Source organism: Juglans microcarpa x Juglans regia, chromosome 1S (genome assembly GCF_004785595.1).
Source record: "Juglans microcarpa x Juglans regia isolate MS1-56 chromosome 1S, Jm3101_v1.0, whole genome shotgun sequence".
Taxonomy (NCBI): Eukaryota; Viridiplantae; Streptophyta; class Magnoliopsida; order Fagales; family Juglandaceae; genus Juglans; species Juglans microcarpa x Juglans regia.
Genome location: NC_054595.1, coordinates 16,184,338 through 16,200,537, shown reverse-complemented (window position 1 = coordinate 16,200,537; position 16,200 = coordinate 16,184,338). Strand labels below are relative to the sequence as shown.

The 16,200-nt window shown below is 35.8% G+C and overlaps 1 protein-coding gene across 1 annotated transcript; it reads right to left on the bottom strand.

The window, feature by feature from the left end:
• Positions 1–102: 102 nt before the first annotated feature.
• Positions 103–780, bottom strand: LOC121247357 (protein FAR1-RELATED SEQUENCE 5-like). Its single transcript, XM_041145720.1, has one exon. It carries the CDS (start codon positions 778–780, stop codon positions 103–105), a length of 678 nt encoding a protein of 225 aa, XP_041001654.1.
• Between the last annotated feature and the right edge of the window lie 15,420 nt (positions 781–16,200).

Below are 16,200 nucleotides of genomic sequence, written 5' to 3'. Positions count from 1 at the left end.
ATCTTAATCTGTGATAATAGCCTTTGGAGCTTCACCATCCATACAGTTCAACCAACTCTGAAACAACCATGTGAATGTTTCTGTATCTTCATTAGAAATCAATCATGCCCCCAAAAGGATTGACTGTCCATGGTGGTTTACACCAACAAACGGTGCAAACGGCATCCCATACCTATTTGTCAGATATGTAGTGTCGAACGTGACAACATCACCAAAATATTTGTATGATGCCCTACTTCGTGAATCTGCCCAAAAGATATTTTTCAACCTCCCATCATCATCCATATCCATTAGTGAAAATAATCCATTATTTTTGTATTGCATCCTAGCAAAATATTCATGGAGGGCTCCAGCGCCACCTTTCCCAAGTCGAAAGTGGCGTGCCTTGTCAATGTAGTTACGATAGTCTTTTTCATTGAATGGCAAGTTCTCAAACCCACCTGCTTCTTGCACAAGAACGGCGAAGCTCTTGTTCATTCTGATACCAGCTTGATCATTTGTATCTAACATTCTCTTAACAGACAAACTCACTTCTCTATTGCAGCGAAAGAACCTCGACTTTTGTGGACTTAGTCCGTGATTGTGGGTATTGTGAACAGTCAACAACTTCAACACCCCTTCAAAAAATATAGCATTTATCCTTGCACTACAACCTGTCTTCGATGTCGGGCGTGGTCGAGCGACATTTGTGGTCCGATTCCGTGCCTTCCCGCCACGAGCACAACCCAATGTGATATATCTGAGCCTCCCATCCTCAAACCTATGGCTCCTTTGCGTCATTATTCCAAAGCGGCATTGTTTCCCATAGCTTTTATAGTAAGAAATTAAATTTTCTTCAGATTTAAACACCATCCCCAACTTCGACTCCTCAATGATATCGGCCTCCTCAGTATGCATGTTAATTTGTGTCCCTTCTTACCAAAGATGTAGTAATAAATATAGACATTAATATAAAATAGATTATATATACATTAATTCAATCACCTAATGCACATGATCGATCCTTACAAAACATGATATATAGGTAATAATTAATTATAATCAAATAAAATTAACAATCTATTTCATTAGCTAAGATTCTCTCAAAGATCGTTCATATATATTATAAGCAGTACCTACCACTACTACTTTCATATATATATATATATATATATATATATATACACACGTACTTCTTGTACAATTATATATATATATATAAATATAGAATATAAGTAGTGTTTCAATAGAGGCTGCTTTTTATGTCAGGAAATTACTAATTTCATACAACTATTCACTATTTAGAAAATTACTAATTAGCTCAATCTATAAACATGTTATTTCTTTAGGGTCTATTATGATTAGGATGAAGATAGTAATTACAGGGTGATTTGTGTTTTAAAAGACCTTCCCTAGCTACCAACAAAAAAAATAAAAAAAAAAAAGAAATATTCTGACATCCAGCTTCATCTTTTTCTTATTCACTAAATTAATTTGTTGTCTCACAAAGAATTCCTACACGTGTTGTTTTTCCAATTAATTCATATCTGTATATATACACTAATTCAAACTAAAGATTTGAAGATAGATCAAAATCAAAATTAAATATACTGGCTGGCCTGTTCTAAATTTTTTATATTCATAATACCTGAGTTGCAGGATTGATAGATGGATCTATACTATGAGGTGTTGACAAATATGTATAAAATGGTCTTGGTATCATCTGATTTGATGGATTTGGTGATGGATTTGTGGTAGGAGGTGTGATAGGAGATGCGTGCTCTTTCCCTTTCTCCATCAGAATACTTTGTTGGAAGATGAGCCACTATAGACTTATTAATTTTGCTGATTAGTGCTTGAATGTCCTGTACAAGAATAAGAGTGTAAATTAAAAATTAATCCAATACAATCACTAAATGGACAGGACAAAGCTTAAAAGCATAGAAATTGCAGCGAAGCCTTTCAACATTAATCATGAAGAACAAGTTACCAAATAAAAACAAGTTATATCAAAGGAACTACACAATCATACAACCAGATTTGTCGCATTTACTGATTTTAACATACTTGGAATTCCAAATCCAAGCAATGCAAAGAAGAACTTCAAATATTTGAAACTTCTAAAAAATCTCAAACTAAGTTCATAACAAGTGGATATTCTAAATTCTAGAAATGCTAAACATAGATAGAATTGCACAACTAATAAAAGTTTTGCTTTAGATGATTTTCTTGAAGTATGAAATTCCCCAAACTTGAATTTTCATGAAGTTCCAAGCTAAGCCTTGAATCCAAAAGCAGCCATAATTGAAACCACTCATTCAAACTTTTAGACTTAATTATTTATGTGCGATTGCACTCATAGACAAGAAACTGAGCCAATTAGAAATATCATGTATACCTATTTGTTATCACTTAAAGGGTTCTTTTCTTGTAGATCTTCCCTCATTGTAAGACCAAAGTGGATCCAAAGCCACCAAGACATATAGTTTTCCTCACTCCAATTATTTGAAGTTTTACACGCAGCTCTCACTGCTCTCACTCCAATGGAAAAACTGCATGAAGAGAGATTTGAAAAGAGGGGCAAAGAAATCACCTCCAACTATATACATTCCCTAGGTGCGTGGCGGAAATATTTTTTATTTTATTTTTTACTTAAGTTTGTTAATGTGAAATATTTTTGTGATTATTTGTTCCATATCCCTGTCAGGAAACACTAATTACTTTAATTAGATTTGAATAGCATGGAATCTAATATTCCCTCAAAAGCAAGAACAAAGAGTAAAGTAGTGCATTCATCAGAAAAATAGAAAAAAAAGAAGCATAAATCCTAATTAATCCTAAAAGTGGGTGACTCATTTAGAGCAAAAGCTACTATCTTTTTCATTCCTCATGGTTGATATTTAACCCCTTCTTACGGGGATTTTAACACTAAAGCATGCTTTTTTTTTTTTTTTTTTTTTTTTTTTTACATTCAGATGGTTCACCCTTTTCATTCTTAGAAATTTTAGTGGCAAAAGCAGAAAAAAATAAATAAATAAATAAAGGTGTTCTTGTAGCTCAATGTACAACCAAACCTTATTACTTGACCATGTGCATAACTTTTCGGTTGGTTGATTCTTCAGAGGAGATTTGGAGAGATGGAAGGAAGCAGCTTTCGATTTAGGAGGGAGACAAATGAATAGTTCTGCTTTCGAGAGGGAGACGGAAGAATAGTTCAGTTTTTCTTTGTTTAATTGCTTTTCTTTTTTTAGTTCTTATAATTATATAAATACCCCTATTACATGCCATGTCATCTTTTGGTACACAATTGGTACGCATTTTGGCTTGTATGTAGCAGAATTGATAACAAAATATTCAAAATGACCGAAGTTGAGAGTACAAGAATAAAATAGTTTATTTTAAAAAGTTCGTGAGTTATCTGTCACATGGACTATTTTAGTATTTAAACATTTTTTTATCCATTAACATTTTTTTGTTCTTAAATCCTCTTCAGGGTTTGGTTTGGATGTTAAAAGCCTCTCATCACATCTCATATTATCTTAATACTTAAACACTACAAACTCAAACACTTTTCAATTTCAATTTTTTAATTTTTTTCATCTAATCAATACAATTTTTTCAAACTTCCAAATAAAACACAAAAAATAATTCAACTTTTTTAAATTTTAAAATAAAAATTATATTAAAAAATTATATTTTGACAATATTAAACTTTATAATATTTTTATTCAACTTTTTCTCTCTTTTCCCAAAATTCAATAAAATATCCCAACTCAAATCATTTCATTATTATTCACAATCTGTTTCACTACTAATCACAGATCATCTCATCACATCCCATTATCCAAACCAGACTTCTATTCAATCTCTTTTTTCCTCCATGAATAAGAAATATGATGCAATTTTTTATTTTATCCAAACTAAAAATTATAATATGACCTATTATTAAATTTGATAAAAATTACTAGTTAAACATTGAATAGATCGATGTGCAATGACTCGCATCTAAAATATATGTGTGTTACAATTATAAATCCAACTAAGTTTTGAATTAAGTTGACTCTAAAAGTCACATTTGTTTTCACAACTTTTCTCAATCTATCTCATCTCATCTCATCTCATCTAATCATTACAATTTTTTCAAATTTTCGCACAAAATAAAATAAACAATTCAACTTTTTTAAATTTCAAAACAAAAATAATATTAAAAAAATATATTCTAATAATATTTTATTCAATTTTTAACTTTAATCTCAACTCATTTCATCTCATTTGCGAAAACAAACGAGGATTATTGCAAAGGACGCCAATAAAGATCCAATCAATGACATTTATTAATTAATCATTGTGCCATTTAGGGGTGTGCATCTGGACCGGTTTTTTTCCGGTCCGGTCCGGAACCCGAAAATCTGGGTGTATCAGGGCGGTTATCCGCCCGGATTACACGCAGGCGGGTGAGAAGAATCCGGATCCGGTTACGGATCCGGTTCTGTGACCCGGTTATCCGTAACCGGTTCATTTAAAAAAAAAAAAAAACCCGCCCCTTGCTGCCCTAAGCTTTCGAATCCCTTATCTTCTCTCTTCGATGCATGCGTCTCTTCTCCTTTACGGAATCCATTCTCTTCTCCTTTTCGAATCCATTATGCCTTCTCTCTTCGACGCAGGCGTCTCTTCTCCTTTCCGAATCCATTCTCTTCTCCTTTCCGAATCCATCATGCCTTCTCTCCTCGATGTAGGCGTCTCTTCTGCTGAATCCCTTCGTCTTTCAAAGTCCTTTGCAGTTTGCGCATCTGGAAAAGAGATGCACATCTGGTATGGTAATCACTCTTTCTCTACTTTGTTAGTTTCTGTAAATGATGGGTTTAGGGATTTTTTATTATGAGTGTTGGCTTTTTTTTTTTTTTGTAAACAATGGGTGTTTTGAGATTTTTGTGTTTTAGGGTTTTATTGTATTTTTGGGTGTTTTAGGGTTTGGTTGTAAACGATGGGACCGAGTTATGAAAGAGAGAATAAGAGGGTTTTTTTTTTTCTTATGTAAGATATGAGTGGTTGTTTCAGATGGGGAGGGTTTGTTTCTGGTTTTGGGGAATTAATCAAGGTTTTACGGCATTGTTTCATGTTCTCCCATTTCCAGACTTTCAGTAGACTTGTTTCACTTAAAATGAATTTTTCAGTGGGTATAACTCTGTTTCTGCTATAGAACACACTACTGGTTGTTTTATTAATTATACATAATTATAGGGGCTAGGTATTGCTAGTGTACGTGGGATTGATGTAATTCTTGAATTACATCAATTATTTAGTCTTAATTTCCAAGTAGAAGAAGTGTCTTTCCCATATTGATACTCATTGTCGTAGATTTTTGGTTGGTAATTAAAACATTTATATGGTCCATTAACAGTTCAGTGGCAAGCTTGATAGTTTAGAATTGAGATTAGCTTATATGACTACATTGATTCTGGTTTTTGTACAATTTTAGATCACAAAAACTATTAATAATTAGTTTATACTCCTGCATAACTCCTGCATAATTATTCATGTTATCCAGTGCTTTTTTAATCTTCTGCACAGTGAACTTGGGTCATTATAGCTTACATGACTACTTGGTTCTGTGTTTTTAATTGGCCAAGCTTGTTTGAGCTTTTATCTATAATCTCACCCTCTTTCTCACTGATTATATTTGTTGTCATTGTTGGTTCTGATTATATTTGTTGAAGCATGTACATTATTAGAATTGAGATTGTATAATTGAGATTGAGATTGTATCTCGTCATTGTGTTAAAAATGTTTACTTGGAATATCATAATTGTGGTAATTATTATCTTCACACTATATTTGGGACAATTTTGGATGATACTTCATTGACAGAGAGAGGCAGACAATGACCAAATTTATAACTTTGTAATTCCTTGCATGCTAACATATTTTCATGTTTCCATCCCCATACTATGCAATGGCATTGTATTTGCTGAAATGTATCAACCTCCTGAATTTATGTTGGACTTATAGAACAAATAGTAAGAGAACAAATTATTTGTTGGCTTACAAACTGCAGGACCTTAAACTTCTAATATTGTAAGAGAACAAATGGTTTCAGGACCACAAGCAGTGTCATGCAAACTATTTGTTGAGTTACAAACTGCAGAGGCACAAACTAGGAGCAGAACCCATATTGACCCAAACCCATGACAAACTACAGAGCACAAACTGTATATATATTATTTTGTTAAGAATATCTTTTATTAAACTAAATTATGTCTTCATTATTTTGTTGGACTGTGGATTGTGTTGGTGCCTAAAAGGAATGTGGTGGTATTTATTTGTAGATTGTGTTGCTTAATACTAATGTTCATTTTATATATGTTGGACTGTGGACTGTGTTGAGGATACTAATGTTGGACTGTGGATTGTGTTGGTGCCGTGTGGACTATGTTGATATTTATTTGTGGACTGTGTTGCTCAATACAGCTAATTCATTTTATATATGTTGGACTCTGGACTGTGTTGAGGATACTAATGTTGAAGATACTAATATTTATTAACAAATAAATATTTATTTGTTAATGTTTATTCAATACTAATGGCAGAATATTTTATTTATTCTACTTATTTATGAAGTGTATTTGTAAAATATAAAAATTTCATTTTTCTATTGTAATTGATGTTGTTGGCAGCTTATGGATAGACAGTCCAGCAGAAAATTTCTCCCCAATTCCAGATTCAAGATGTGAAGACTAATGCATTTTGTTCTTTGTAAATTTATGTTTTAGTTTAATTAGTTGTGATGTATTATTATTTCTTTTGTTCTTTGTAAATTTATGTTTTAGTTAATTAGTTGTGATGTTTTATTATTTCTTTTATTTTTTGTAAATTTATGTTTTGCATTATGATGTAACAACAATATTATTTATTTTGTATTTTTATTTATTTTGTTCTTTATTTTTATTTTTTTTTATAAAAATATTTTAAAAAGTGTTTAAATTATTTTTTAAAAAAAATCTGGGCAATTTAAGCATATCAGAATTTAAAAAAAAAAAAAACAAATGCTATAAAAACATTTTTGTCAGTTTTAAAGTTTTTTTTAAAAAAAAAACTAATAAATAAAACCGGATTTATCCGGTTATAACCCGAATCCAGATTAAATCTAGATATCCGGTTACAATCCGGTTATCCGCCCGGATTAAATCTGGATTAATCCGGGCGGATAACCGCCCGAATTTTAGCATCCGGATCCGGTTATGGCCGGATATCCGGATCCGGATCCGGTTGAACACCCCTAGTGCCATTTGTCTATGTTTATTTTATGAAATATTTGTTAATTAACTAGCTAGAGACAAAAATATAGATTTATTATATGAAACATTTTGAATTTCAAGGAGTTTTGCTTGTGCAGTGTATAAAAATTGAGCACATTTATGTGTGATCATGCAGATGATATCTGATATTTTTTCTCAGTTGGCAAGATTGTGATTCATATCTACACGCGTATTTCAGTACAAATTTTCTCTGTTTTGATTGAAATATCCCAAGTTGTATAACTTCAAACATAATCATGTGTATTTAAGTTTCTAAGTACCTTTTCCTTGGAAGCCAATTTTGAAGAATTAAGTTCCACCTAAAATTTTGCATCATTTGGCATCAGAGCAACCATCTCAAGTATGAGATTAAGGGCTAGTTTGGATAGTACTATTCATTATTTTATTATTACTTTTTACATACTTTTACTACTATTCACTATTATTTACTACTATTCAATATTGTATCATTACTTTTTTATTATTTTTTTACTATTATTCACAAAATATCTAAAATCACCTTATTACTCAAACGCAACCTAACTTGAGTTATGAATTAGTGATTGGGTTTCCCAGGCAGGCGCAAGCATCTTAGATGTAGATTAGAATATCTTACTATCTCGGAGGGTGCAACTTAGAGGTAAATTAGAATATCTTCTAACTTATTAAATACTAATAGGCCCAAAACAAAAGAAAGAGATACCACAAAGTCGGTGTCAGTAAGATTATTCACCCAAGTCCGATTTTTTTTTCAATCCGATCCGAAAACTAAGTAGCCAAATTTCAAAAGCAGTTTTCGGCCCGGGTTTAGAGAATCTTATAACAAGTCAGAAGTCTTGGCCCAAACTATTTGAATTAGTCAAGATAATTGGGGAAGGATAAAAAAAAAAAAAAAAAAAAGATCTATCTACTTCTATTTAATACCTACCGAGTTTTGCTACTCATTATCCCCACATACCACATACTATATATATATATATATATTTTTTATTCTTCCTAAACTAATTGAGTTATTTTACTCATCATCCATACACTACATATTTAATAAGAAAAAAAATTAAAAATTATGTATGGTATGTGGTGGAAGGATAATAAGTAGAATTTTTCATACCTATATATGTGAGACTGTATTTGAACCAAATGACAAATATGGCTCGTTTCTCCCCCTCGGTCTCCCTCTAATTGGATATGTCCATCTTTATCATAGGAAGCCAACTTATTTCCATTAATCTCCTTATATTTAAAAGAGTCTATCTCCTTATGAACAGTAATTTTGTTTTGACTTCCACTTATGTCCCTTTGTACATCCTCACAACAATTATCTTCTTCACAAAATCACCATAAATCATTACAAAATCACCACACAACAGAGCAAGGGAGATGCGTCGTGGCTACTAAAGGCAGCATATGGCAGCGGTGTGGTGGTCCTACAACGATGGATTTGGGATCCCATAAAGAGAGAGGGCATGAGAGGAGCTGCGGCTTCGGCTAGAGGAAAGGAGGAAGAGGAGGGGTCGTCGGCGAAATAGGAGGCTAGTGGTGGTGATGCAGTGGCATGGGGGTGCTATGGGGAGAAACTCGTGCATGTAGAAGGGTTGCGTGCGTGGGGCTAGGGAGGAGCTACGGGTGGTGGGTTCCATGGAAGTGGTTTATGGCGTGAGGGGAACTCGGTGGTGGTGCTTGGTGGAGCTAGGGTTGAGCCGCGATTACACAAGGGTGGAGAACCCGTGCATCAAGATCCATTTTGGGTTGCTCACGTGCGACTGAGGGAGGAGCTGCCAATGAGCTTCAACGGTAGGGTTTGGTCGTCGGCTTGAGGGGAAGCCGGTGAGGTGGTCAGTGACGCAGCAGGGTGGCACACGGCGGAGCTAGACTGCTTGAGGGAAGAGATCGAGTGAGAGAGAGGGAAGACATGAGGCTGCTGAAGGGGAATGAGAGAGGGAGAAAGGGAAAGTGAGGGGAAAATATTAGGTTTGGGATTTTAAATCCCAACCCGTCATCTTAAATCCCTAGATTTGATCCAACAGTGGAGGTTTAAACACTGATTTAAACTAACTTAAAATAGATAATTAAAATATAAATACCATATCATACACTTAAAATCAACTTTAATTTATAAAATACTAATTTTTCATCATTAAATAAATGATGAAGTTTTGCTAAATATTTTTAAGAGAATAAAACCATCTAATTAATTAGAGTTAGTAGCCAACTCACTCGGGACCAATCCTCACACTGCTCGGGAGTCTCCATCGTAGCCTCCCTCAGCTCGGGATCCCTCCTCTGCCCACCAACTCGGGAGCCACTTACTCGGGAGTCACCTGCTAGGGAGCCACCTGTTCGGCACCTCTTCTGCCCAGGACTTACTAAACTTGGGAAGCACGGCTCGAGAACCATCTCAGGAAGCATGGCTCAGAAACCATCTTGGGAACACCTACTCGGGACAGACCCTCACTTTGCTTGGGAGACACTTGCTCAGATATACCTACTCGGCACCCCACCAGCTCGAGACAACACCTCACTTTGCTCTAGAGTTATCCGCTCGGTACCTCATGATCTCTTCAGGACTCCTCTACCCAAGATTTGTTAAGTTCGGGAAACAAGTTCACGCACGGGAGTTCAGCTCGGGATCCCTCATCTGCTCTACACCTCTGCTCGAGAACCTCCACCTCCACTTGTCTGGGAGATGACCTACTCGGCACCCCACCAGCTCGGGACAACACCTCACCTGCTCTGGAGTTACCCACTCGGTACCTCATGATCTCCTCGGGACTCCTTTGCCCATGATTTATTAAGCTCGGGAAACAAGTTCACGCGCGAGGGCTCTATACAATGCCAATCGAGGCCCAAGTCTCCCCAGTGGGCCGGGAATAACTCTTTCTCTCATTCCGGCCTATTGAGTGATTTTTACCACATCAACAATAATAATACAAGGCAAACTTGCCTCGCACGTAACCCCACTGCTAGTGTGAGTATATATATATATATATATATATATATATATAATTTGTTTTGCAATCAGTTTGTCCTCATTACTTTGATTTAGGGATTTGCCCTCCTTGCCCAATATTGTACACCAACCCTCCTTGTTGTGAGTTACTCAACTGCTTGTAACATGGAGAAATCAAAAGGGACAATTCAGTTCCCATGTGAGCAGTGTTTTCTTGTGAAGAACCAAAGACTATAGGAGCCCTAGGGCTGGAGTGGGTTTAGGAGGAAAATCCGTTGATCCATCCTTTGTTTTTTTTTAAAACTCTTTGTGCTTCGCTTGATGGAAGTACGAAATTTTTATTTTTGTTGGGTTTCAAGGAGAGAAAAAGAAGAGTGATGTTAAAATTAGATCCATTATTAGGACGAGCTTAAGGATAGATGGAAGGTTCCTATCGAGTTGTGGTTCGGTATGTTAATGAGCCTGAAGCAAATAAGCACCATATGCAAGTATGTGAAGGCCATCTTTCGTAGTTCTCCTTGGATAGTTTTGATATGATGGAAGAGGACCGGCTCTTCAATTTCATGAAAGGACTCCAACCTACACTTAAATGTCAAGACTTGGGGCGAAATGGGCTGCTAGCCTACTATATTGAGAGCGTGATTGAGATTGCAGTATGAAATATAGTTTTTTCATAGTAGCACTTTAATTGTAGAAATTTTCTAAAAATCTCTACTATTATAAAGTTGTTCACTGTTTGGTAAACATGCACCTAAAGTGCTTTTAAATTTAATGACTATGGTTTTTTAAAAAAATCTAGCATTATTTGCCTAAGATTTTCCACAAAAGCTTCAATTTGGTGCTTTTTTAAAAAGTGGGTTTCCAACTATTTTTTAGGTGCTTAAAACACTTTTCATAAATTTACCAAACATATTATTTTTTCTTTAAAAAACTTTTAGGTTGTTAAAGTCACTTTTTAAGCCTCCAAACTCAAACTCAACCAGGCACTGAAAGTAATTAGTCGAGGGGGGATTGCTTTGCTCAGATGTTATTGCCAAAGCACCCATGCCAACTTGTTCTCTCATCCCTTCCACTTTTGCCTATACCTATGCGTCTATTCCCTTCACTCATTCATCGATGAGTCTGTCGGCATCTAGAGCAATATATGTAACTGAAAGGTATGCTTCTAGACCAAGTGCTTGTTAGCAAGATCAAATTAGTGCAAATATCTTACCTAGGGGGCGGGTGGGGCTACTACCCGGCATATACTTAGCTCATGTATGTGTAATTTTGTATTTTGTAATGTAATATATAAACCCCAAATAATGTAATATGTAGTGGATTGCGTTACGTGTGTTGCATGCATTTTACATAATGAATATTGATTTTTTTTTTGTGCATTTAATTAAAAAGATAAGAGTAATGCTACATATAGTCGTGAAGTGCGCAAGCGCCATGTAATCATTTTGAAAAAGAGTGGAGCCTACTATTAATAAATTAATTTTTTTATGAGGATCTCGTATTTATTAATTTTTTCAAAGGGATTGTGCGGTGCTTGTGCACTTCACGATTGTAAATATCATTTCTCAAAAGGTAATTAGTTGTTTCAATTATTTTTTTACATAATATGTTTTTTGAATAGACAAACTTCATATATCACTCCATGTATCATTGTTGGTCTGCTGGTCCATTTATGTATTTTATTATTTTGCATGATTTAGCTCTATGAACATAGTTATATGTTAGTTAGTATAGAAAGGTGGCAGTTGTACATTCCATATTTATTCTCCATTAAGCTCATAACATTGATGTACGAATGGTCCATCGACCTTTGTAAATTCTATATATGTTAATAAACAATTTATGCACAAGTGTGCAGTTCACATTTACATGGTATCAAGAGCCACACGAGGACTCGATCTAAATCTGAATCATGCCTTCTTCCTTTACCTCTCAAATCGCTTTTGTGTCCGAGCTCTCTACCTTTGATCTGTTCTCCACCAAAACAAATTTACCTGACATCTCTATAAAGCTTGCTTCAACAAATTATCTCTTGTAGAAAGCGCAAGTAGTTCCAATCCTCAAGGGCCATGGTCTACTTGGGTATGTTACAAATGAAGTACCATGCCCAACCTCCACCATTCTTGATGATAACGGTGAACCCAGTCCGAATCCTACAGCAGCAAAGTGGTTGCACCTTGATCAGCTAATTCCCATGATGCTTGGGAAGTTCTTGAGACTCTGTATGACCAACATACAAAAAACCATGTCCAGCGAATGCGTGGTGAGCTGCAATCCCTCACAAAGGGAACATCTTCCATAGAAGAATATTTACACAAGGCCAAGTTGTTGGCCCTTTCCCTCCGTGGCGTTGGAAAACCAATGGAGGATGATGACTTTTTCATCTACTTGCTCAGAGGTTTAAGGCCAGAATTCGACCCTATTGTTGCTGCCCTTAATGCCATAGATGAATTTCCACCTCTTGAAAATGTTATAAGCAAGCTGCGAGACTTTGAATTGTGATCATTTTCTGCCCGTGATCAATCTCCAGTCATGGCACTCTACACTAATTGTGCCTCTGGTTTTAAATCCAAGAGTGGTCAGCCAACTTGTGCTCGAGCATCAACTCGTCCTCCCTGTTCTAACAACCGTGGTGGTGGTCGTTCTAATGATCGCAATTCTACTGGACGTGGTTAGCAATCTCCAAACGGTGGAGGAAATCGTAATTCCACCCATGTTGCTCGTTCTTCTCTTGTCACATATTTCTGGTGTGGTGGTCCAAACCACAAGACTAACAGTTGCTGTGCCTCTAAAGATGAAGCCGAGCAATACCGGGCATTCGTTGTCGTTCAAGCTGGTGGCATTGCTGATGAGGCTTGGTACCCAAACACAGGTGCAAATCAACACATGACTCCAACACCTGCAAATACACAATGTATTCAACCATACAAACGAACCACGGCCGTTTTAGTTGGTAATGTTTCCAATCTTCCCATCCCTGGAGTTGGTAATTTTGATGTTCCTAATACATCTCTTACATTGAAAAATACTCTGGTTGTGCCTAATCTTCAGAAGAAACTCCTTTCAGCGTTTCAATTTACAACTGACAATAGTTGTTATTTTATATTTTACCCATGGGGCTTTCTTATTAAGGATCTGAAGACGAGACAAGTGCTACAAAAGGGAAGAGTTCAAGATGGTTTATATCCTTTGAATTCAAGAATGCACCTTACTTCTCCAACTATTTACATGGTCACTAAAGTATCTGCAAATAAGTGGCATGCCCGTCTTGGCCACCCACATGCTCGAACACTTCAAACTCTAGTGCCATGTCTCTCTTTTTAATAAAAATGTTACTTTTTGTCAAAGTTGCAGCTTAGGAAAATCAACAAAATTACCTTTCAAACCCGTAGTACTCATGCTCCTCATTTTCTTCACACCACTCATATTGATGTGTGAGGCCCTGCCTCTATTACTTCTTATGATGGATTTCAGTTTTATCTAGTTATTATTGATGAACTTTCTAGATATATTTGGTTATTTCCTATAGCACGAAAATCCAATGTTATTCATTTTTTTCCCTTGTTTCTTAAATTGATGGAAAATCTGTTTAATGCTCATGTCAAGATTATACAAAGCGATGGTGGTGGGGAATTTGTGAATAATTCTCTCAAGACTTATTTTGCTTCACAAGGAATTAATCATCGATATCTTGTCCAGGACCCCCAGAGCAAAATGGTCTTGTTGAAAGACGAGATTGTCACATTGTTGAAACGGGCCTTACACTATTGGCACATTCTTCACTTCCAAGAAAATTTTGAACCGTTGCTTTCCAAACTGCTGTATTTATCATAAACAAATTGTCCACTCCTACTCTTCACGGAAAATCTCCATATGAATTTGTTTTTCACTCTCCTCCAAATTATTCATTCCTTAGAATTTTTGGGTGTGCTTATTATTCTCAACTCACACCGTTTGGGAGGTCCAAACTTAATTTTAAATCCAATAAATGTGTGTTCATTGGTTACTCACCAAATCCCAAGGGCTACCAATGCATGGCTTTGGATACAGGCCATATATACATATCAAGGCACGTTATTTTTAATGAGGATCATTTTCCATCCTCTTTTCAACAGGTTGCTTCTCCTAATAAGATGAAGCTATTTTCAGTTCGGCCCCTTCTCAAAGATCTACAAACTGAGTCTGGTCCTTCAAATTCAACATCCTTAGACCCCATTATTTTGAACACAGATTCACCGGGCCTGCCATTGTCTGGTCTGGATCCATCTGGCTTACCATCTCCTATGACTACAACCCCTTCTCAACTTCCAAGTGAGTTTGGCCCCACACGCACTCACCCAATGTTCACCCGTTCTCAAGATGGTACACGGAGGCCCAGAACATTTCCATCTACACAACATCTACTCCTCATATGTTTTGTGGCAGCCTTGGCTGAAATTCCAATCGCCCAAGACCTATAAACAGGCCCAAAAAGATTCTAAGTGTACAGGTGGCAATACGCGATACGACTTGTTAACCTAACACGAACATGACACGATAATAGCAGGTTTGAGTTTAGTCTTAACGGGTTCAGGTCAAAACGTGTTGACCCATTAAGATACGATTGCTTAACTAGTTGATAACTGGTCAACCCATTATGACCCGTTAAGAAAGTTAAAATTACAATTATACCCTTATACCTAAAAGTAAAATTGTTGGTATTTTAATTTCGATATTTTTATTATTTGGATTGTAATTTTGGACTTACAATTAGTTTTATATTTTTTATAGATATTGTGATTTTAACATTTAAATAAAATTATGTTAAACTTAATAAAGTTAAGCGGGTTAATTTCGGGTTTGTTTAACCCATTTACATAAATAGATTGAAACGGGTCGAGTCATGTTAACATATTTTGCAGCATTCACTAACGGGTCATCTCGTGTCAACCTGTTATATTAATGGGTCGTGTTAGGGTTTGAGATTTTGACACAATAAACTTAACGAGTCGTATTCGGATTGACTCAAATAGTATAATATACATGCTTTGACACGACACGAACACGACCCGTTAACACAATTTGACACCCCTACCTAAGTAGCAGGAAGCTATGCAATCTGAGATAGATACCTCCATCAAAACAAAACTTGGAGTTTTGTTCCCCCGTCTCCAAACATGAATTTAGTCACCACTAAATAGGTCTTCAAAGTCAAGACTCGTGTTAATGGTTCGATAGAACGTTATAAGGTGCACCTTGTGGCACGGGGCTTTACACAACTTCAAGGCCTTGACTACAATGAAACATTTAGTCCCGTTGTCAAACCAACCACAATTCGCTTGGTTCTCACCTTGGCTTTATCTCATGGTTGATCACAACTTGATGTCAATAACACCTTTTTGCATGGAGATTTGCAAGAAAAAGTCTATTTGACTCAACCACCAGGTTTTGAAGACACAAATCATCCAGATTATGTTTACTGCCTTCACAACGTTTTGTATGGTTTGAAACAGGCACCGCAAACATGGTATCTCAAGTTTAGCAATTATCTTCAACAAATAGGTTTTCAACAATGTCCCTATGATACCTCCTTTTTTTTTTTTGTCGCCGTGGATATGAGATACTAATGCTATTGATCTATGTAGATGACATCATTCTTACAGGAACGTCAACATCGTCCATCACCAAATCTGTTTCTCATTTGTCTACCAATTTCCATATAAAAGACTTAGATCTGCATTACTTCCTTAGTGTTCAAACCAAATACCTCTTGTCCTTACTTCAGCGTTTTGGTTTTGAAGGGGCCAAACTAGACTTGCTACTAGTGCTTATCTTTTTGTCCATGAAGGTGTTCCATTATCCGATCCTACTCTTTACAGGCAAATGGTTGGAACTCTCCAATATCTCACATTGACTCACCCTGATGTTGCTTATGCTATAAATTTTGTTTGTCAATTTATGCAAACTCCATGTGCAGCTCATTTTATTGTTGTTAAA